General features: G+C 38.0%; 1 protein-coding gene across 1 annotated transcript in view; it reads left to right on the top strand.

Annotated features, from left to right (window-relative positions):
* Positions 1 to 2092: 2092 nt before the first annotated feature.
* Positions 2093 to 24650, top strand: part of LOC122800461 (E3 ubiquitin-protein ligase RNF14-like) — a 372639-nt gene continuing 350081 nt past the window's right edge. Inside the window, exons 1-2 of the mRNA XM_044069904.1 lie at positions 2093 to 2152; positions 2445 to 2673. Coding sequence (XP_043925839.1) covers positions 2093 to 2152; positions 2445 to 2673 — 289 coding nt within the window. The remainder of the gene's footprint in view (positions 2153 to 2444; positions 2674 to 24650) is intronic.

Below are 24650 nucleotides of genomic sequence, written 5' to 3'. Positions count from 1 at the left end.
AGGCAAGAGATGTGGAAAATGTATAAATATTTGCAAGTATAGAAAACTCCTGGAACAACCTCATGTTGATCAAGATTGAAAGCAGGAATGGTTAAGAACAGGCAAATTCAAACCAAAGGATGAAAGGTTAATATTGGTGGCCCAAGGTAGTGCACTACATATGCGTTGGGTTACAAAGTCCATTGAACATGTGGGAGAAACAGACAAATGTAGATTTTGTAAAACAGAATTGGAAACAATTGCACACCTTGTTGCTGGTTGCAACATCTAATGGCAGAAGGACTGTATACTGAAAGGCATAATAATGTGGCAAGACTGATGCACAGGGGATTGTGCAAACATTATAATAATGAAGTAGCTGAAAAACACTGGTAACCTGAGTCTACATCACATGGGATCACCTATTAACAACAGTTCAAAAGACAGATGCAAGAAAACCAGATATAGTGGTCCATGAAAAGAAGACAAAAGTAGCATATATCATTGAAATTGCTACACCCAGTGACTACAGTGTCTTGCATACAGAGAGACACAAAGTCATAAAATATCAGGATTTGCAGGCAGAAACAAGAGCAATGTGGAAGAAAGATACCTAGACAATTCTAATAGCAGTAGGAGCAACGGGGTTGTATAAAAAATAATCAACAATTGTATTTAGATATTTTACAGATTACATGTAGCTCCTTACAAATTGCAGAAGTCATCACTGGGCATATTGCAGGTGCTGCGAAGAGCACTTCTGTCTGACGTAAAATATTGAAACAATACTAATTTCTTAAACTTTAATCATACTTTGACTTAGAAATGGGATCCATTCCCGTCATGGTATTGGAAACCCAAATAATTTGGAGAAATTTAAAAAAAAATAGTTCACTGGATATGTCACAGTCTTATATGAAGTAACAGTGACTTTCCTGCCCTTTTTCTGAAATGGGGGAATTGGTGTGTGACAAAGATGGCTGCTGGCCCATCTGTCTTACCATCTTGCATAGATGTTGCTCCAGTGTGCAAGTGTCAGCATATGACCACCTGTATATCCCAGACTTTTAACAAATGGTTCTCACCATTAGGGTTAGTGACTGAAATTAGCTGAGTTCCTTTCACTTGTGTGATCGTGTAGGAAAGCACAGCAGCACTCCAAACCACAGTTTTTTCCTATATCACAAAAATCATGCTAATACTTCACATCTGGCAGACAGGGCAGTGTCATAATTAGGTGCAGATCTCACAGGATGACTAGCAATTTGTAAATTGTAAGATATCTTGCTTGTTTTGAGAATACACTCCTTGTCATTGTAATGAAGACATCTAGTGATAAAATGCCTTGGATTAATAGATCTGTTTTTTTAATTAGCACATTGTGCTCTCTTAGTAATGGGTAGACTAAAAACATACATAAGTATAGAGTTCTTTCTTAATAAATTCTTCTATCCAGTCATCCAGACATACCTGGAATTCTTAAATTATTGCATCAGGCCTGCTTCTCTGGATCATCTACCTTATTTTCTTGGTTTAAGGTATGAGGTTGTAAGTCGTTTATCTTCTTATAGTGCACAGTAATCAAAGTCTGCTAGTCAATTACTTGTATTTGCCATATGGTCAGAGCTTGTTGTAAATGTTGCAGCTATGGCTCATGGTTGTCAGAAATCTGCTTAACTTTATGAATCTCTATGGTAGTGATCTGCAGCAGCTTGGATGTAAACTCCACCATAGCCCTTATAGCCTTCACATCCTCAGCTACACGGTGTTGAGGGAACCAGTGAGATGCTGCATTATATTCCTGCCTCAATCCACAAATCCACTAAAACTGTGAAATAAATATTTAACTAATATAATAATTTCTACCTGCCAATCTAACCTTCTGCTGATATCCAGGTGTATTTTATACAAATAAGTAGGCTACTTTCAGTTGACCAAAATATTCTTTTTACCTAACCTAGTGATAGGAACTTTCAGGTTAGAACAACTGCCTCAAGCACGTGCTCATGAATAACCCTAAAATTATAATTTTTCCCCTTCACAACTTCATTTAGTGCCTCTTCCTGCTCCCATTTGGCCTGTTTATCCATTCCCTGACCAGGACAATAGCCTCATGGCCTATTTATTCCCTGATCAAGGTGACAGCCTTATCAGACTACTTGTTCCCCTGCAGGTAAGAATTGGATGTAAAAATGACAACTGTCCAGTATTAATGTAAAACCCTTCCCAAAATCTGTCCTTTCTTTCAAAGGTTGGCAGGTCCCATATATGCTGCTGTTTAGGGCAGTCCCAGTCTACATGCATGCACATGTACATGCCTTCCTGACTTATGTGACGTATGTAGCCACACCATCCATAGCTGCTTCAGACATTCCCCATACTCCTGTGTGGGAGAAACACAGTAAATGTTGGCTCAGAATACCTGAGGTCATGTTTTTTAAAAATGTTTTTATTTTTTTACGCAGGTAAAACAACTTGTTGGAGAGGAGGCATTTTCTCGTTATGACCGTCTGCTGCTTCAAAATGGTCTGAGTCTAATGACAGATATTGTATACTGTCCAAGATTAAGCTGTCAAACTGCAGTACTGAAAGAGCCAGAAAGTGAAATGGGTGTTTGCACTAGCTGTTTGTTTGTATTTTGCTCTAAGTGTAATCTAACTTACCATGGAGTTGCTCCTTGTCGTCCTGAAGTTGGTAAGTGCAGTCCTCTGAAATACTGTTTGAAGTTAATGACTGACAACTTAATTTTTGTGAAGGAAGAGTTTCACATACTGTGGGTTATGAATTTATGCAGCTGCCAGTTTTGAGGGTGAAAGAACTAGTTCAAGGTATTTCTGCAATCCAAACGTCATAAATCTTTTTCAAAATATATTTGCTGTTTTTCCATTTTCAGTTCACAATTTATGAGCCCATTTGGGAAAGCATATAAATTAATCAGTTCATCACATATACTGCCATATTCTTCATATGTATACACAAAAATGCCACTGTTCTTATCCTGATCACTGTGACTCTTCTTCAGAAATTTGCTAGTCTTTTTAGTGGGGGAGCAAGTTCTACATTTTGCCATCCAACCACTCTTTTAGTCAGATCACCTATAAATCTGTTTCGTGACTGTATTTTTACATTTTTCAGTATCAAATGGAATTTTTTTTTCTAATCTGTATGCAATACTACATGGATATTTGACTTTATCCTACAACTGAACTGTGGTATCAAATCAACTCCCACAGGTGACCAGTGTAAGCCTGTGAAAGTAATATCTACTTAGTTTCAACATCAGTTTAGATTGTGATTAGGCTAGATCTTTTAAAGATTGTAATGTTTTGTGGCATTGAAAGTTATTGGTATGTGCTGTGTTTTGGTAAATAAGCTCCTCAACCACTCTTTCCTGTTTGAAATTAACATTTTTCACTGATAGTTCGTTAATGCAAATCAGGCTGTTGAATTAATTTCTTTCCCTCTGCAAAGATGCACAGCTCTAAAATATATTTTAAGGAAGTATTTGCTTTTTTGGTCAGTTTCTGTAACCCTTTACAAGGTACATTAACTAGTGCAATCAACTATTTGGCCCTTTTGATGACAATTATATCTGTTTAAACAGCTGATGATGCAAATATCTGGGAAGGGTGTCTTAGTCTGACTGTGGTGATCCTTTGTTGCATACCTACATGCAGCATTTAACCATGATCTTTGTACTTTGAATTTTTTATTGATATATATGCAGCCACATGTCACATTTAACCTGTAAAGTATGACCAAATGTCATGCTTGCTATTTTATCTATCCCTAAGGGTGTAATGCGGCACAAGGCATAACTGGGTCATATGTTATTCCACTAGAGGTTGATTTAACTTTGCATTAATATAACCATTGGGAATACCATATTTCTGTTATTATAACAGTGTTTGTTTTGTATTTCTGTTTTTGTAATTTAGTAGTTTTAGTAAACTGCAGATATTGATATGAAATGGTCCCTATACTTGGAATCTTAGTATCTGACAAGTCTAAAGGTATGACAGAAAATGCCACAATGATTGTATTGAAAGATTACAGTACTGCTTTTAGTAAGAATGAAACTACAATTAAGTTCTTGAGAGCTTATGATATTGGGTTGCTTCTGCTCTGTAATACAGACTGCCGGCCTTGTGCTATTTTTTAGTAGAAGCCAGTCTGTTAGTGGTTGTTGTGAATGAGTTACATTGCTTTAATGCTAATGAAGTAGTTGAAATTATTTGGATGCCAAGTGGTGTACAATTCTTCTAGAGAAGTCAGTCTGAATACACACCTTAATGAGACTAGAATGGACTACATCTGTATTATCTTTGTGTTGCTTTTATTCATCCTAACATGAAATGGTGTAAAGTGAATACCTATTTCCCAAAGCTGAAGAAGTACATTTGCAGAAATGTTTAAATACATTTCCTGTCAAGAGTTTGTGTCTACAAGAAACAACCATGTAAAAGATCAACCTGCCAAACATTAGTGTATGCATGTTACACAAAAACAGAAACTATACATTTTTAAAAAGCTGTGATACGTAACAAGTGGAAGTAATTTCTTATCATAATGCCAACGCTTTCCATATTATTTTTGAATGTGAATGGTCACACAGTTATATACAAAAATGAAAGAGTGATGAACTATATTAAGAAATGCAGATTGCAAATAGCTGTACTACATGAGACCAGCTTTGAAAAGAACTGAGCATGTTTTCAGGATGGTTATTCAGAGGAATATCTGGTGCATAGAAAAAGGGGAGTACTTATATTAATTTCTGGAGGAGCTCCAATAGTAATAGAAGAGATGAAAAAAAGATAATAAAGGTAGATTTGTAGTATGAAGGGGCTACTGACAAGGAAAGAGGATCACGCTGGCATGTATTTGTATTCCTCCTAAAACTGCTACAATGGAGCTTAAGAAAATACTAGGAGAAGAAAATCAGCTTTCAGCAGGGGATATTACTTATAGGTGGGGACTGGAATTTGATTTCCAGCAGTGTGGATGTATCTAGGGGGGCTAGATGGAAATAACAAAAGAAGGTAGATTTTTAAAGACGTTTATGAAAATATTTGGTATTGAAGATGTGAATTCAGTAGTAGGAGCTCGAGGAGAATTTGTTTGTTATTCCCTAAGATACAAAAACTGGGCTAAGCTAGATATAAATTATATTCCACAGGAACATGTACATTTAATGGAAAGTTTTGATACTCATCCAATAACTATTTCAGATCACATGCCAATAATACCTAAAGTAAAATTGCAGGGTAATGAAAATATGAGACAGTGGCACTTCCCCCAGTTTGTTAAACAGAGAGGAATTTAAGGAATGGGTAGTGGAAATTATTCGGGAATTATTAGGGAACATATACATTTCTTCAGAAAATGGAGCTAGGAAGTGCGATAAAATGAAAGTGGAGTTTAAAGTAAGGTAGAAATAAAAGAAAAAGAGAGATGGTTAAGAAATAACAATAATTATTTAGAGGGACTGAAAAAGGATAAAGTATTGCAGAATAAGGGGAATTTTACAGAAGAAGAGGCATGACCAGGCAGGAGTGTCCTCTTTCCCCTTTGTTATTTGCGTTATATTTAGAACCATTGGCAAAGAAAATAAGGGACTCAGAAATGCAAGGTTATAATTGCAACTCAAGGCAAAACAACTAGTAAAATAAAAAACAGGGTGAAACAGCGTGACAGCGAAATTGCTTTATTCCAAAATCTTCTTAAGCGCTTTTCGTCAGTTGGAATAACTGACTTCTTCAGAGATGCCAATAACAAAGTTCAGTCTCCATCTAAAAACGTAATAATCAAGAACTCCATTAGTACCAAAGTAATTGAATAATTGCTTGGTCTATTCCATTCATATTAAAGAGACATGTATTAATTCTACGAACCAAACACTTAAAAAATATATAATCATACCACACATTAAAAAACACTATAACAGTCACTCTAACTTTTAACTGCTAAATAGATATATATATACAACATTAAGTACAATTATAAAAATGTATTTAAAAACTAAGTTCTAACTTGCTTAGAAGTGATTCAATGACAAAAAAACAATCTATGTTTACAGTCGAAAATCTCTACTCACCTCTTTAAACTATTCAATTTTAATAAACTTGAAATGGAACAAGTATCATTTAGACCTGGAAAACAGTATGCACTTAATCCCACCTGCCAGGTTAATTCGGATTCTTCTAACTTAAAATGTCTCGGCCCCCCCCTACAATCAAGACTGACCTGGTCAATAACAATAAAGTTAAAATTATGGTTATTACATACAGACATGTGTTTAGCTAGGGCATTCTCAAGTTTACACTTTCTGATAGCATACAGATGTTCGTAGATTCTGTCCCACAGTCTCCTTTCAGTCTTACCAACATAGAAGACCGGGCATGATGTGCATCTAGCTAAATACACAACAAAGGTAGAATTGCAATTATATTTATGTTTTAGTTTATAAGAGACACCATTTAAATGGAAACAATTTGTTTCCAACACGTATCTGCAGTAATTGCAATTCTGACACTTGACCATACCTGGATTGCGTGCACAGGGGGTATGACGTCCTTCAAGTACAGCCTTGATGTTCCTCCCTCTCCGAAAAGCCACTTTTGGTCTATCACCCAATTTATCATGTATAAAAGGGTACATTTTAAATAATTCCCAATTCTTCTCTATTATATTGATACAAACATTACAATCTTTACTAAATGTAGTAGTGAAATATGTTATATTAGTGGTGTTGGTACAAGGCTGGAGAGGTTCAGCTATTTCATGTAGGCTGACACAGTCATTATTGAACGAGTGTCCTGGGTAATCTGATACAAAACAGTTTTTGACCGGAAGGAGAGGTTTATAAGTGTTTCCACTTCTCTTATCACTAATTTCCTGGATAAGATTATTCAACAATAATTCTGGATAACCACGAGATAGAAACATATTTTTAAGCACTGCACATTCCTCTAAAAAGTCATCATCCAAACTGGTCATCCTGGCAGCTCTGACAAGCTACCCCTTGACAACTGTCTTCTTTTGTGAGAAAGGATGACTACTAGTGAAGTGCAAAAAGGTGTTAGAATAAGTCTTTTTCCGAAAGATCTTAGCAGTAAAACAATTAAACATATAATTCTTACTTAAGAATACATCAAGATAAGCTATGTTATCTAGATCAAATGTAAATGTAAATTGTAAGAAATCAGTAGTGCTGTTAAAGTAATATAATAAGGATTTACTCATGTCCTCGTTACCATTGAATAAAATAAAAATGTCATCCAGGAATCTCGTATAGTATATAAACTGGTCAAAAAACTTGTTTTTGTTGGTGAAAACAAATTCAGATTCCCAGTAAGCCATTACTAAATTAGCTATACTCCCACCACAAGGTGACCCTATTGCCACCCCCACTTTCTGTAGAAAAAATTCATCTTGAAAAACAAAATAGTTGTTAGAAAGTACCAAATCACTGAGATCGTAAACCAGGTGTATTTCTCTACTCGAAGCATTGTGTTTCTTTAACATGAGAGTGGCCCAGTCGAGTGCTACGTTGTGTGGTATACTGGTATACAAATCTCTCACATCTATTGTTAAAAAATTGTAGTGAGGATTGAATGCGACAGATTTAATGTTCTCAAGAAATGTCCAAGAGTCTTTACAAATTTGAAGCTCCTTCACTATGTATTTCTGAAGTATACTATCCACAACTTTAGCACAAGAATACATGGGAGACCCTCTGCTGTCTACTAGTGGCCTCAATGGAGGGTTCTCTATAGATTTGTGAATTTTCGGAATACCGAAAATACAAGGATACCTTGGAAACATTGTAGTTAAATAACAGTACATCTTATGGTCAATTCTGATGTCAATATAGAATTCTTCAATACAATCCTTAATGGCCTTATATGCCTTATTAACTTCTGATCTTGAGCTAATCGCATATGCATTAGATTTTAATAATTCACCCATACAATTAAAATAATCAGATGTACTAAATACTACCAACCCTCCTCCTTTATCTGGTTTACAGAACCGGAGACTTTGGGATTTAAAGAACTGTAAATAGTCATGTTCTATTTTATTTATATTAGAAGGTGAACTACGTAAAACACCGATGTTAGTGGCATGTCTAATATCAAGCTCACAGCATTTCTCAAACAATTCGAGTGCTGGATGGAGGGGGGGATTACAAGTACTAAGGATGTGTAATTTGTCATGTTCAAAAGTATTAGGGACATTTCCCATCAACAAATTAAAATTTAATTTCCTAGTAAAAAGTTTAATGTCCAAGATGGTATCAACTATATTCAAGGGCTTAGAAGGAACAAACGTCAAACCTTTAGACAAAAATTCTACCATATTGGTATCAAATCTGGTAGTACTGAAATTATACAATTGAAAGTCACCTGATTTATTTAAAACAATCTCTACTTGCTGTGATGTTAATAAATGGTCAGTATTACATACATTCTGTCTCTCAGTCAATGGTGGGTCTAATACTCCCAAATCACACAGTACCTGATCAGTTTCATTGTTCTGGAAGAAAGTAGGAACAGCTAACAATTTGTTTAAATTACTTGAATGTGTTAGTTCTTGTTCCTTTGTTTGTTGTTCCTCCATTTCACATTGGAGTGTGGTTGTTGAAAATTTTTGGATGATGTCGTTTTCGGTCGTGCCCCCATATGGGGGCGCTGTTGAAAATTTAGATGTTGGTTAGTGGAATTACCACTTCTCAACCTCTCACTCCAAAGGCCTTCCCTTGGTGCTCCAGCGTTCAAGTCCTGGTTAGATGTGTTATCAATAACATTGTTACCCAACCTGTCATTAACTGAGACCAAGTCAACTGAAGCAGTCATATGAGTTGAAACCCCGTTCTGGTCACAATTAGTCGCATTTGTTCTGTTGAAATAAAAAAGACCTTTTTTCCATACCTGATCAGGTGGGGGAGTAGGATAAGCCACACCTTGTTTATAAGCATTACAGTCTCTAACAAGCTTTTTAATTTTTGTGGGACTGTAATTTAAACATAAGTTCGTCAATACTAGAAAAAGTACGTTCATATTCAAATTTATATCTATTGAATTCAAGATCTGATTGTATCCTTTTATCTAGATCAACCAGGTAAGTAGAAAGTTCTTCAACCAATAGGATGTAATGTTTAACAATAAGTTCAATTAATTCCATTCCTTGACGATCAAACAAACAGATCAAGTCTGCATGGAATAACGAGCCAGCTTCCAAGCTGGTTGGGTATGGGGAACGTCTTAGTCCCTTAGGTACAATCTTCCGTGAAAGGCATTCATTAAAATAAGAAATTGCTAATTGCAATTTTTTCATTTTAAGGAAACATACATCGAATGCCTTTAATTTACTACTTAAATCATCATTAACATAGTCACGATTAACAGAACTGACCTTACTACTGTCAGTACAGGTTTCATTAGAAAAATTAAAAGCATTGTTTAACCATGCCGGCGAACCAGCGGTAACATTACCTTCACTTCCTTGTATTTGGTTGTGGAGGACCGGTGGTCTCTGAACAATACTATCCAGAGTGCCTTCACTAAGTGGAGGACGAGCCATGTTGCCTGGATTAACATTGTCCACTAAACTTGCACCATTAGGTACTGGACGAAACATGCTCCCCAAATTAACACTAGCCATATCGATAGCAGGAACTTGACTTCCTCTAACTAAGTTAGGTGAAACCAATGGAACCGGTATGTTAGCAACTTTCAATTGAACATTAAAGTTCATATGTTCAGTAAGGCTTCCCGTTACTGATCTAGTTTGAGGGAACGACTGGACGGTATTCTCTGGAACAATAGGATTATCTTGCGGGCTTGAGCAAGCAGGCAAAGCTCAACTCGGTGAAATGTTCGCATTACCATTAAACGCATAATTAAGTGAACCAGTCTGTCCCGTTCGCTGAATGTTAGCGTTCCGCAGCCGTGATAAGTACACAGCTGACGTGAAGGTTTGACGGAAATCCCGATGTTCAGCATCAAGTTGGTCCAGTCTAGAAAATAAACTCTCAATTTTGTTATTAATGGAGTTCAAGAAGCTGCCCACGACCGGATTATCAATGTTGTCCAATAAGTTATTATTCAATTACTTTGGTACTAATGGAGTTCTTGATTATTACGTTTTTAAATGGAGACTGAACTTTGTTATTGGCATCTCTGAAGAAGTCAGTTATTCCAACTGCCGAAAAGCGCTTAAGAAGATTTTGGAATAAAGCAATTTCGCTGTCACGCTGTTTCGCCCTGTTTTTTATTTTATAAGGTTATAATTGGCATGGTAATCAAAAATTTGCAGATACTAGTATTTTGTCCCTGATAACACCTGAAAATGACATTTCAGTGTTGTGGAACATACTGAGAGAGTTTCATTTTTTGTGGTATACAAAATTAATGAAGTTAAAACAAAGGCAATAGTTATCTATGTACCGACATATGATATGGTTTAGCAGTACCCATATTTTTGGGGACATGATAAAATGAAGTACTTAGGAGTCATCATCTTCTTTTGGCTGTTCCCGTTAGGGGTCGCCACAGCAGATCATCTGTTTCCATTTCTTCCTATCCTCTGCATCTTGCTCTGTCACATACAATCACCTGCATGTCCTCTGTCACCACATCCGTAAACGTTATCTTAGGCCTTCCTCTTTTCCTGTTACCTGGTAGCTTCGTCCTTAGCATCTTTTTCCCAATATACTCAGCATCCCTCCTCAGCACATGTCCAAACCAACATAATCTTGCCTCTCTGGCTTTGTCTCCAAACCTTCCAACCTGGGCTGACCCTCTAATATACTTATTCCTAATCCTGTCCACCCTCGTCACACCCAGTACAAATCTTAACATCTTTAACTCTGCCACATCCAGCTCTAATTCCTGCCTTTTTGTCAGTGCCACTGTCTCCAACCCATATGACATAGCTGGTCTTACAACCCTCTTGTAGACCTTCCCTTTCACTCTTACTGGTACTCGTCTGTCACAAATCACTCCTGACACTCTTCTCTACCCACTCCATCCTGCCTGTACTCTCTTCTTCACCTCTCTTCCACACTCACCATTACTCTGAACTATTGATCCCAAGTATTTAAACTCATCCACCTTTGCCACCTCTACTCACTGCATCCTCACCATTCTTCTATCCTCCCTCTCATTCACACACATATATTCTGTCATAGTCCTGCTGACCTTCATTCCTCTTCTCTCAAGAGCATATCTCCATTTCTCCAGGGTCTCCTCCACCTGTTCCCTACTCTCACTACAGATCACAATGTCACTTGCAAACATCATAGTCCACAGGGATTCCTGTCTGATCTCGTCTGTCAACCTGTCCATCACCATTACAAATAAGAAAGGGCTCAGAGCTGATCCTTGATGTAATCCCACCTTCACCTTAAACACATCCATCACTCCCACCGCAGACCTCACCGCTGTCACACTACCCTCGTACATATCCTGTACCACTGTTACATACTTCTCTGACAATCCCGACTTCCTCATACAATACCACAACTCCTCTCTAGGCACCCTGTCATATGCTTTCTCTAAGTCTACAAAAACATAATGCAACTCCTTCTGACCTTCTCTGTACTTCTCCATCAACAATCTCAGAGCAAACATTGCATCTGTAGTGCTCTTTCCTGGCATGAAACCATACTGCTGATCACTAATCACGTCCCTTCTTAACCTAGCTTCCACTACTCTTTCCCATAACTTCATGCTGTGACTGATAAATTTAATCCCAATGCAGTTATTACAATTCTGCACATCACCCTTATTCATAAAAATTGGTACCAAAACACTTTTTCTCCATTCCTCAGGCATCCTCTCACTTTCCAAAATTTCATTAAACATTCTGGTTAAAAACTCCACTGCCATTTTACCTAAACACCTCCATGCTTCCACAGGTATGTCATCTGGATCAACAGCCTTTTCATTCTTCATCCTCTTCATAGCCACCCTTACTTTCTCCTTGCTAATCCATTGCACTTCATGATTCACTATCCCCACATCATCCAACCTTCTCTCCCTCTCATTCTCTTCATTTATCAACTCCTCAAAGTACCCTCTCCATCTGCTCAACACACTCTCCTCGCTTGTGAGTATGTTTCCCTCATTATCCTTTATCACCTTTACCAGCTGCACATCTTTCCTAGCTCGGTCCCTCTGTCTAGCCAATTGGTACAGTTCCTTTTCTCCCTCCTTAGTGCCCAGCCTTTCATACAACTCTTCATATGCCTCATCCTTAGCCTTCACCACCTCTCTCTTTGCCATGCACCTCATCTCCTTATTCTCCTGTCTACTTTCTTCATCTCTCTGACAGTCCCACTTCTTCTTATTTATTTATTTATTTATTTATTTATTTACATTTGTTGACCGGGAGTGTCCCGACTGGATGTAGGTCCATTTTCAGCGGGGGCCCGGGGAGAAAAGCTCCACAGTTAAAATAAATAGACAGTAGTTACATTGGATTACGTAGCGATTAACAATTTGATTAACATAGCAATTACAAAACATATTTACAGATGAAGAACATAGTACATCAGTAGACAACTAGAATCTTTATCTGCGAAGTACATAACAGACATTAACAAATGTTACAATAAGAAGTTCCTGCTGTATAATAAGTACTAGGCTTATGAGCATCTGAGCTTGCAATAATCAAGGTAGTTAGTGGGGTGGAAAGAAAGGTAGTGGTTGGATGGAGTGGGTGATATTAGAGTGGGAGTTGCAAGGGCATAGCCAGCATGTTTTTAGGTGTGCTTTTAGTAAAGTTTTGAAGTGGGTGCATGATGGTACGGAGGTACTTGTGGGTGGGAGGGAGTTCCATAATTTGGCTGTGGCGCAAGAGAATAGTGCTTCACCAGCAGAGTTATTGTCTTCTTCTTTGCCAACCTCTTTTTCTCTATACTCTCCTGTACTTCCTCATTCCACCACCGTGTCTCCTTGTCGTCTTTGCACTGTCCAGATGTCATACCAAGCACCTTTCTAGCTGTCTCCCTTACTAGCTCTGCTGTAGTTACCCAGCTGTTTGGTAACTCTTCACTGCCACCCAGTGCCTGTCTTAACTCTTCCCTGACCTCCACCTCACAATTACCCTTTTTCAGTTTCCACCATTTGATCCTGGAAAAGCCGAAAGAAACAACAACAACAACCATTTGATTCTTGGTGCTGCCCTCACACTCCTCCTCCTCTTCTTGATCATCAGCGTCATCCTACAAACTACCATCCTATGCTGCCTAACTACACTTTTCCCGGTCACCACTTTACAGTCTCCAATGTCCTTCAAACTGGCCCTCCTACATAAGATATAATCCACCTGTGTGCATCTTCCTCCACTCTTGTATGTCACCCTATGCTCCTCCCTCTTGTTAAAATATGTATTCATCACAGCCATGTCCATCCTTTTCGCAAAATCCACTACCATCTGACTGAAGTACTTAGGAGTACGGATTAAAAAAGATTATATTATGGCGGCTAAGGATATGTGGAAAGAGACTAAACAAAAGATAATACAAAAACTGAAAACTGGAAGCTCTATTTTATGGATATGGATAGTAAGATACAAGCAGAGAAAATATGTTTAGCCCCTTAAAACTATGCCTGACCTATGTATAAAGTTAATCAACCAGAGGAGAAGTTGTGGATAGCAAATTAATAAAAACAGAAGAATTGTATTTGGGAGGGAAAGAGGGCAAGAGTCACGTAGGATAAGCTGGACCTTCCAATAGAACAAGATGATTTGGGATTACCTGATTTGAAGGGATATTTCAGAACTACATGGTTAAGACTACTATGCACAACAGAAGCAGAGAGCTATAATTTAAAGTGGAGAGGGATGATGAAATGGAAGGAAGCTCAAGAAGTTAGGAGAGACTGGTGTTTTGGATGCAGATCTTTAGAAGCTGCCAGGAAAAAAGGATAATTTGATAACTGTAAGAATCAGAGTAGGTTAGAAAGGATTGTGAAGAGTAACTGGATTAGCAATTCACAAAGAAACAATGGGAGTATATATATATATATATATATATATATATATATATATATATATATATATATATATATATATATATATATGAACACAAATATGCAACAATGTCTAAAGATTTAGAATTTTTGCCTGGAAGTGTTTGCGTAGGTATTTTTATACCCCAAGTAGACTCCAAAGAATTTTTCCTCAGGTAGATTGAAAATGTTGGAGCTGTGATGAGGAAGAAAGAGGTAATTGGAAACATATTTTTGGGAATGTAACAAATTTGCAGACTTTAATAATTCCCCGCAGACTACTCTGTCAGAAATGCTTTATGAGGAAATTGGTGTAACTAAGGAAATTATTTTTTGAGCTATGTTACAGGATCTGAATTGCTTAGACATAGTAAGGCCTTGCTGATTTTAATTGTGGTCACTGCCAAAAATAGCAATTACTAGAAAATGGAAATTAAAGTCTAAGCCAACCATACTCAAAGTAGTGAATATAGTAACAGAGATAAAAGAACTGGGAGTGGTATCTTTAGGAAAGAATAGAAGCAAATTAAATAGAAAAAATATGAATTGTGGGAACAATACATGCAAAAATAATATTTTTGAAGAGGAATGAGGTTTACAGGAAGGGAGGAATTGAATAAACTATGTAATGTTCCATTGACAATGATTGTATAGAAGATTAAATGTTATATATAATGTTTGCAACTGAAAATTTGTCAGTAGGATTTGTTTTCATTGATATAGATGTATGATTGCCTCTGTCATAAGTGATAATTCAATAAAGATGTTTTTTGGTTAAAAAGATTTTATGTGTCTGGAATTACAGAAGTATAATTCACAATGCAAGTGTGCTTCAGCTGTAACCTACTGGAATCCTTTGCTACAAGAAAACTTAGCAGAAAATTGGAGGTTATCCATAAATTTGATGTGTTCCTTACTGTGAATCAGTTAGCCAACAAAACTCTTGAGATGCAATTTGCTACATTTTTGCATGTAACTGGGGGAAAACACTTTAGAAGTATTTAACTCTTTTATTTTTCTTGAAGAAAAGAAAGACAAATAGGAAAGTTTATTGGGAAGTTCAGAAATTTTTGTGAGCCCAGGAGGAGGGGTATAAAGGAGTCTAAGAGGGAGTATGGCAGAAAGGTACAGAGCCATTTTGAAGACATGAGAGACTATGGCAAGGCATATAGGAGATCACCAACTACAAAATCAGGCAAGCACAGTGTGAGGACAGCATCAAATTCCTGGATAGTTTGAACATCTTTGGTAGATTTGAGGAAAGAAACAACAGGTTGGCACTAAAGCTACCCACCGATGAGAAGGACGCAGTACTCAGCCTCAGCACAGAGGAGGTAAGAAGAGAGCTAAGGAGAGTGAACCCCAGGAAGGCTGCTGGCCCAGACGACAAACTGGGTAAGGTGTTAAAAGGCTGTGCCAATTAACTATGCATAGTGGTCAAGGAAATATATAACACCTCTCTTGCCATGGCAAAAGTACCCTCATGCTACAAGGAAACTAGCATAATCCCACTACCTCCCTTCAGCCCTAATGACTACAGACCAATCACTCTGACGTCCACTGTTATAAAATGTTTTGAGCGGCTGATCAAAAAACATCTTTCTTCATGCCTACCTCCTGATTTTGACCCCCTGCAGTTTGCGTACAGAGCTAACCGATCCAGGGCTGATGCCATATCAGTACCTCTGCACATCTCCCTTGAGCATTTAGAGGGCAAAAACAACTATGTGAGGGTGCTGTTCATAGACTTCAGCTCTGCATTCAATACAGTGGTACCAATGCAGCTGATAGAAAAACTGTCACATTTAGGAATCGGTAAACATCTCTGTAACTGGATCCCGGACCTCCTGATTGAGAGACTGCAGAGGGTGTGTTCAGGTAAGAACACATCAAAGTGCATCACTGTTAACACCGGGGTTCCACAGGGATGTGTTCTCAGCTCACTGTTATTCACCATCCTGACCCACGACTGCTATGCTAAGCACAAGTCCAACCATAGTATCAAGTTTGCTGGTGACACCACAGTTTTGGGGCTTATTACAAAGGAGAATGAAAGGGCATACAGAGAGGAAGTGGCATCTCTGATCAGTTGGTGCGAAGGGAACAACCTTGACCTGAATGCAATTAAGACCGAAGAGATTATCATCAACTTCAGGAAAAGGAGAACAAACCACCCAGTGCTCAGGATCAATGGTGAGGGTGAGGAGAAGGATAAGAGTATGAGATTCCTGGGTGTATGCCTATCAAAGGATCTCTCGTGGTTGGGGAAACACCAGACAACTGATTCAGAAAGTGCACCAATGCATCCGCTTTTTAGGAAAGCTGAAAAAAGCTAAGCTTCCTCCTCATATTCTCTCCACCATCTTTAGAGGTGCAGTAGAGAGCATCCTCATCTGCAACTTCACAGTGAGGTTTGGAAGCTGCACAGTTACAGAAAGAAAGGTGATTCAAAGAGTGGTAAGGGTTGCAGAGAAGGTAACCGGTTCCAGTCTTCCACTGATACAACATTTTTATTCTGCAAGAAGCATCCGAAAGGCCACCAAAATAATACAGGACAACACACATCCTAGGCATGGACTGTTTAAGCATCTGGCATCGTGCAGGAGATATCGCATTAGCTGCAGGACTACAAGATTCAGTAACAGTTTCTACCCTACAGTGATTAGACTTCTGAACTCAGGTACTAGTCCTAGGGGTCTGGACACATAAGTCAATTTTTATTTATTTGTGCAATGTATACTTACATATATTCCAACTGAGTTCAATATTTATTTATTATATCCATAGTCAGTATTATTTAACTCACTCAAATGCAATATTACACAGATAACTTAGGCATTTCAGTCTGTAGTGTGTTTTGTATTACTTTAAATAGGGTAGTTAATTTAACTCAGGAGGGTGATCAATATCTCTGCTCTTTCTTGTGTGTATTGGGAGTAGTATTGTTTTTGTTAGTTATGTTTATTCCTCTACTTGTATGTGTTGTTTCACTTTCCTTTGTATTGACAAGATTTGAGCTAATGCATGAAACTTCTTTTAGGCTACACGTGTAGTAGTTCTAAATGACAATAAAGTTTACTTTGACTTTGAAATGCTGTTACTGAATGCTGTTACAGTGAAGTGAGGACTTGTGCAAAAAAAAATAATCATTAAAGAAATTAATTTTGTTTCTTTCAAAGAAGAAATAAGCTGTGTCCATGGCTTGAAGTTCAAAGCTGACAAAATAATAGTTCCTAACAAACTGGAAAAACATTAGAAGAGCAATACTTTGCCCAAGAATGTTGATTCATATAGAACAAGTAGCACAGAGTTGTACTATCTGCAGTGCATGCCATATGAACAATTCAGACGAAAAGGTTGCACCATGCCTCATGCCACATAACTCATGAAGCAGACTGGGAGCAATTATCTATGTTATATGTGCAGATTAATATTCCAGGTTCCCTGAAATGATTAGATTGGCAGATGTAGCAAGTCTACGTGTATCTAGGTCATCAGTGCCTGTATTCTAGAGAAAGGGGATACCTCATGTTCTGGTATCTGGCAGTAGTTGACAATGCATGAACAAGTCAGGAGTTTGTAAGATTTGTGCAAGTGGAAACAGACATATGCTCTTCAGTTCACACTACCCATAGCCCAGTGGACAAGTAGGAGAACAATCCAAACTGTGAAAAATCGCATTAGAAGAGCAGTAGTAAAAGCTATGAGGATTACTGTCTTGTAGATTTGGAATATAGGAAACACTCCACTGTCAGTGACTCGGGCTCTCACCAACTCAACTTTCAGTAAGAAAAAATGTACTTACATACTTACATACGTACGTACTTTTTATTACTGATACCAGAAAACTGATATAAAGTGAAGAACATGATGGAAAGGCTACTTTACTAGAAACTAACAGGGTGGAGCCAAAGTAAGAATACAAAAACTAGGCGAATGTTTTCATCTTAAATATGAAGTTGTTAGTCAGACAATTGAACCAAGATCATTTGTTGTTCATGGGTAAGATGGAAAAGATATCAAAATTGCAGATGTGTCACAGCCTTCTGTTGCATGAAAATAGAGACTGTGGGAACTGTGACAGGAGTAATATAGAGCCCCAAACTCATTATCTGTAAATAAAGCTGTAGTGCGGGAAGGACTATTTAAAAGGAAGCTTAGATGTTCATTTTAAATAGTCTCGTTAAATTGTCTAGGTACTCGATCATCGAATATTGAATGCATCAAAAACAGAACAAAAAAAAAAGAAAAGAAAATTATTTTAGATCAAATGTAAAATAATCTAACTTTAAGAAAACAAAAAAATATATTTTTTGCTGGATGAAGCCCCTCCACACCCTCCATACCACTTATTATATAAACTTTGAGGTCACACACCAGTATGGTAAGGGGAAATTCCTTGACTTGACTGCACTACAGTCCTGCATGGAAAGCAGACAGGAGGCTGAAAAACAAGTGAAAAGAGCTTTCACTCTTATTGATTACAACTAGTTTATAGAACTGAATGCTGTTTTTTGTCAACGTAGGATTGATCAATAACCTTTGGTCAACTCTCATTTTATTGACGGATACATTGCTGAGGTAAGACTACTTGCCCCCTACAGGACCCATGGTTGAACCCTTTCCAGTGATTCATTGAGTTGCGATTCACTGGAACAGAGTCAATTTGGTAAGTGCTGATCTTGTGGGTCCTTGACATCCATTCCATGCAGTACCTTACTCATGTATGTATGCTAACCGTAATACTAACCTTGTCCCTGTCCCTAACACTAGCCCTACACATTACCTTAGAAAAACTTTATCCCTAACAGTGCCACTGCACAAGACACTCCTACACATAATCACACATTCAGAGCAATAAAACTATCCCCTTATCTAGCCCTTACATTAACCTTAAGCAGCAAAACACATGCTCACACACGGCCAGACTTAATATTGACCCACTAACCTCTACAGAACACATCAGTACATGGACACACACACGCATATTCAAACACGTGCAGACACACACCACTAAAACCATTGTTTGGCAACACTAATATTCACTGAATTGCATAATTGGTGAAAGCACTGCACAGTTCACTTGGATGAGCAAATTAATGTTCAATAAATATAAATATACGCACACTCAAAGTAAGAGGGAGATACAGAGATACAAATATAACTAAAGATAAAGGTAAAGCTATAGCTACAGATATAGCTTTAGGGTGGTATTGATAAACTTTGTACATAGTAATATAGGGCTGGAACATGCTGGATCTTACATACCAAACCAAGTACAATTCTTGAAATGCCTTCCAATATGGTCCAGCCTGCTGTGCATGATCATGTCCACAGAACAGACCAGATATTTAAGAGAGTGTCCACAGCTACATCAGTAGGTATTTAAATGAGTGTCCACTGTTACATCTGTGATTGATGAAATGCCAAGGGATGGTGTGAAGGACTCTGCACTAGAAAGGCTTTATGGGAGAGTGGGTGTTGTCCACCTTCACTTAATAACAAATAAAATTACCCGATCTGCCTGAAACTCTGAGGTGTTGCTCTGCATAACATAATGGAGCAACACCATTTGTATGTATATATGGAATATAATTGAATGTACCGAAAAAAAAACATAGTAATAGTACAGCATAAAGCTGCATAGTGTCATGCACATATACCACTTGGAATAATTGCCCTTCAGCAACATGCTAAACATTCTACCAGTGGGAACTGTATCAGAACTGGATTCCCACCCCTTACATATCCACTAATGTTACATGATCTGCAGTAATGGCTCAGTAGGCATAAATATTTAAGATTCATACTTGGCCATAACTAAGAGCCATGATGATCTCTTGGTGTACACTCAAATACTCAAGTGATCTCTGATACAAAATAAAGGGCTCTATTTATTTATTTTTGCTTTGTTGACTGGGTTAGTCCTAATAAGCTAGTGGTCACTTTTCACAGGGGAACCAGAGCTGGTATTCATACTGACTAGGGGAAATTTGGCTAGGGCACCAGGAACTTCCCCCTACTCTTATTTCAATAAGTAGCATAGGATCTTTTATATTCATGCAGGCTACTGAAAACTCGGGCAGATGGGGCCTCGGTTCACTGTCTAATCTGAAGGGGTGGCACACTCAGGATTGCAGTATCATCCTCCTATACTGTATTTTTGTGTCAGTACTGGAAAATTAATCCAAGAACCTAGAGTCAAAAAATAACCCACAACCTTCTGATCTTCTAGCACCAAAAGCAAGTGTGCTACCTTTTGAGTTACTGCCACTGTAAAGTCAAGTTTTGTCCCAGTGGTTCTCCTTCAAGCTATTTCATAAGTAAAACACATAAAGGCAAAGGGTGTAGGATATTAGAGTCATCATAATGGCATCTTACCTGCTGCACAGGCAGAAATCAAAATGACTTTGTCAGACTTTATAACCTATTGGTTTGGCTTGGCTCTTTTCTGCACTGCTGGGGAGTTTTAGCATTTGTATTATTTACAGCATTTCCTGTGGTTACTAGACAACATAATGACTCAGAACTCCTCCACATCCAACTTACAATTAACAAACCCCCCTTATCATATTGTAGCTAACTATAGGACCCCCCCCCCCCCGTCTCTGTCAGCACATACTTCCTACCGAACCAGTGTGGAGACCCTGTGCATAAAGCCAAACACCATTTTTTTAGGTGACTTCAATTATTCTTCCACTAATTAGAAGACTTATGCATCCTCAAACATGCATGCCCAGATATTTCTGGCCATCATTGTTACAGACTTTCTGGACCTCAATCGGGGTGATAAAATCCTACACTTGGCCCTTACCAGTATGGGGAATCTTTGTTCCCCATCAGTTGTAACACCATCCCCTGTCAAATCAGGCCACAAATCAGTTATATTTAAGACTTAAATTGGAAGCATCTTCCAGTACCTTCAGAGATTATGCCAAGGTTGGTCTACTGAAATTGATAAAGTCCTGGCTAAATTTAAAAACCCCTTCCATCTTGATGACCCCATTGCTTATACAGAATCCTTTATTGCCAAATTCTGTGCACGTGTAAATGCATGCATCTGTCCCCCTTAGAATTAAATACAACACCAAATTTGAAAATAAACTCCTGTGGTGGAAAATAAACCCGTATGGTGGAAACCTAATATAACCCTGATCAAATCAACCAAAGCCAGGTATGGCTAAAACTAGCCACCCACAAAGGATACCTACAAGGCCTTTTTTAACTGTGGTAGAAATTTCATAAACAATGCTTAGCATTGTGCAGAGCTTATAGTAAAGGATATCACATTCTTGGACTTCGAGGATATAGCCAATCTACTAGTAGACAAATTTCAACCCCCCCCCCCCCCATGTTTCCCAGTTCACATACCTGCATTTATACCTCCTCAAATCTCACAGGAACAAGTCTTCAAGGAGCTACCCAAGACCAAGAACACTATTTTTATTGGGCCCAGATAAAGTACTGGGCTGCCTACTAGTCAGCCTGAAACATGGTGTGTCAGATTCCCTACAGAGGTTATTCAGTATCAGACTCCAAACAGGCTTCATGCTGGATAAATGGAGGACAGCAATAGTCATTACCTTGCAAAGAGGTGGGACATCAACAGACTCGAGTAATTATAGACCCAGAAGCCTGAGCAGCTTCATCTGTAAGGCAGTAGAAAGAATCATTGTGGAATTACAAATAAAGACATAAGGAACTACAAACTCTTGACCTAAGCCAGTTTGGATTTGTCAAGGTCAGATCCTGCCTACTTAGCCAGGTTGTCTGCTTTATGTAGGTTACTGTAATAATGGATTAAGTCATGTCGGTGCACACCATGTGTCTAGACCGTGCAAAGGTATTCAACACCATCCCACGATCAGGTATTGTAGATAAACTCTCCCAGTTAAAAGTAAACACCTACGCAACTGGCTGGATTACAAATTTGGCTCACAAAGAGAAACTGGGAATTTAGGGTGGGTGTCTCTACCACTTCCAAAAGTCCTGTCACTAGAGGTGTACCCCAGGGCTCAGTCCTCGGCCATTGTTCTGCGGCATTTACTTATCAGATGTCAAAGCAATTTTTTTTTTAAACATAGTTATTGAATATTTACTTGTGATACAGGCAAACATAAGACATAACAATATTTGGGACAGACAGGAAGAAGGTAAGAGGAAATGAGAACATCCAGCAAAGAGGTGGATGGGGTTGTATGAGAGAAGATCTGCGACAGTCAGGCATGAGTGTCAAAGAAGGCAGGAGTGGCACTGAATTGAGAAAGGTGGCAACAGTTAACATGATGCCCCGACCCCATGTAGAAAATGGGAAGAAGGGGGTTGATGATGATGATAGAGGCAAACATGAATTTATATAAAAATAATCAAACCTTATCAACAAGTTCACATTTACAAACATCACATATATTGTTCTGTACCAAATAATGAAAGAACATGACATAAATTGTTCAGTTCCTGCCTTCACCTAAACCTCATTCCTCTTCCAAAACATTTTTCTGCATCTATGTCAAGCAAAGTTCTTCATTAACACTCTAAGAAAAATCTTGATGAGTGGATGGGAAATAGGAAATACACCCCAGGGATCACTTATGTGTCTTTGCTGGACAGTGGCACAGGAAAATAACTTTCTTGGGTGGTGTAAGCTATGGAACCTTGCTGGTTAGGCTTATGTAGGTCCTTGGGCCGATAGCCTTGTACCTGCCTATGAACCTATGTATTGTTCCCACAGTTTCCATTTTTGTCTGTATAATTTGCTCCTATCCATGTGTTCTTCCCACAGTTTCCATTTTTGTCTATATAATTTGCTCCTATCCTTTTCTGAAGAGCTCACTTCTTGTATCTTTGTCTGCATTACAGTATTCACTACTTCAAATATAGATGGTTTAGACTTTGATTTCCATTTTCTAGTAATTGCTTTTTTGGTTAGGCAATTGAGATCCTGTACCCCAGCTCTAAAATTATTTCCTTAGTTACACTCATTTGCTCACCCAGTATTCCTAACAGAGTACTCTGTAGGGAATTTTTAAGTCTGACAACTCATCGCATTCTGAGAACATATGCTCCCAGGTATCTCTTTCTTCCGCATTTGTCATCTACCTGAGGAAAAATTCTTTGGAGTCTGCTTGAGGTTTAAAGTATGTAAGCCAACACTTCCATGCAAAAATCCTAAATCATCTAAACTTTGTTACATATTTTGGAGCTATACATATGTCCTCCCATTGTTTCCTTGTGAATTGCTTATCTAATCTCCCTTCCCAATTTTTTCTGGTTGCTTCCAATAGTTATCGTGCGATATGTTATATGATCTACTAATTATTCGTTTTTAACAGCAGCTGCTGTTCTAAATTCAATTATAAACTTAGTACAGGTGTTTCATTCAGGATTCCTCTGTTCCTTTCTATTTGTCTTTACTCTAATATCAATCCCTGGTAGGGAAGAAAATCACTAGCCTGCAGTCCAAATGTCTTCTTGCCGTCTTCCCATTATATTACCTTTCCCTGTGTAATTATTTGTTCCCAGTATATTGGTTCCTTTGCCATTGTCCTCCAGTAAATTCCAACCTCCTCTTGCCTATTTTCTGTACCTCTAATTGTAGTCATCCCTACTGGTATAATCTCTTCTCTCCATTCCCTTGTTGGGTTAGTTCCCTGAATACTCTGTGCTACTTTATGAATGTAATATTCTGTATGACTGTTGTTATTCTCCTTAAGGATCTGCATCCAAAATCCCACTCTTTCCTTATTTCTTGAATTACCGCCTGCTTCATCATCGTTTCCACTTCTAATTGTAGGTTTCTGCTTGTGTTGTAATATATAAGAGCTTAACTGTATAGCTCTAAAATATCCCTTCAAATCAGGTAGTCCTAAACCTCCTTGTTCCGTTGGGAGTATAAACTTATCCAACTTGACTCTTGCCCTCTTGCCCTCTTCCCCTCCCAGATAAAAGTCTTCAACTCTTCATTAGCTACAATCCACAACTTCTCATCTGGTTGATAAAAATATGCCTGACCTATAAAATATAAAGGGACTAAAACATTTTTACTGCATGTGTTTTGCTATCCAGATATCTATAGGCATGAGCTTTTGGTTTCTTATTTTTGTATTGTCTTTCATTTAGTCTTTTCCCACATATACTTAGCTGCCATAATAGAATCCTTTTTAATCCATACTTCTAAATACTATATTTTGTCATGTCTCCATACATATGGCTATTGCTGAACCAATTCATGTGTGGGTGGTCAGTTTATAGCTGTAGGCTTTGTTTTATCTGTATTAATTTTATATCCTGAAAAAACAGAACTGTCCCAGAATATTCCACAACATGGAGATGTCCTTTTCTGGTTCTACCCAAACATCCATCTACAACCCTTTTTCTTTTTTTCCATTTTTGCGCATGAGATTGGGGTGTCACTTCGACAGTGACCATCATGCAGAGCAAAGGTTTACACTGCTGGATAGTTCCATCAGGTACAAAATAATAATATAGTAAAGCCAACTCTTCTTGAACACCATAGCAAATATATCCTTGAATTTATGAGTCCCTTATTTTCTTTGCCAGTGGTTCTAAATACAACACAAATAATAAAGGAGAAAGAGGACACCACTGCCTGGCTCCTGTGTTCAGACAAATGTTTGCTTCTAATCCATC

This window comes from Protopterus annectens, chromosome 4.part0 (assembly GCF_019279795.1).
Source record: "Protopterus annectens isolate FY-2018-M chromosome 4.part0, PAN1.0, whole genome shotgun sequence".
In the NCBI taxonomy this organism is placed as follows: Eukaryota; Metazoa; Chordata; order Ceratodontiformes; family Protopteridae; genus Protopterus; species Protopterus annectens.
This window is presented reverse-complemented; position numbering and strand designations above follow the sequence as displayed.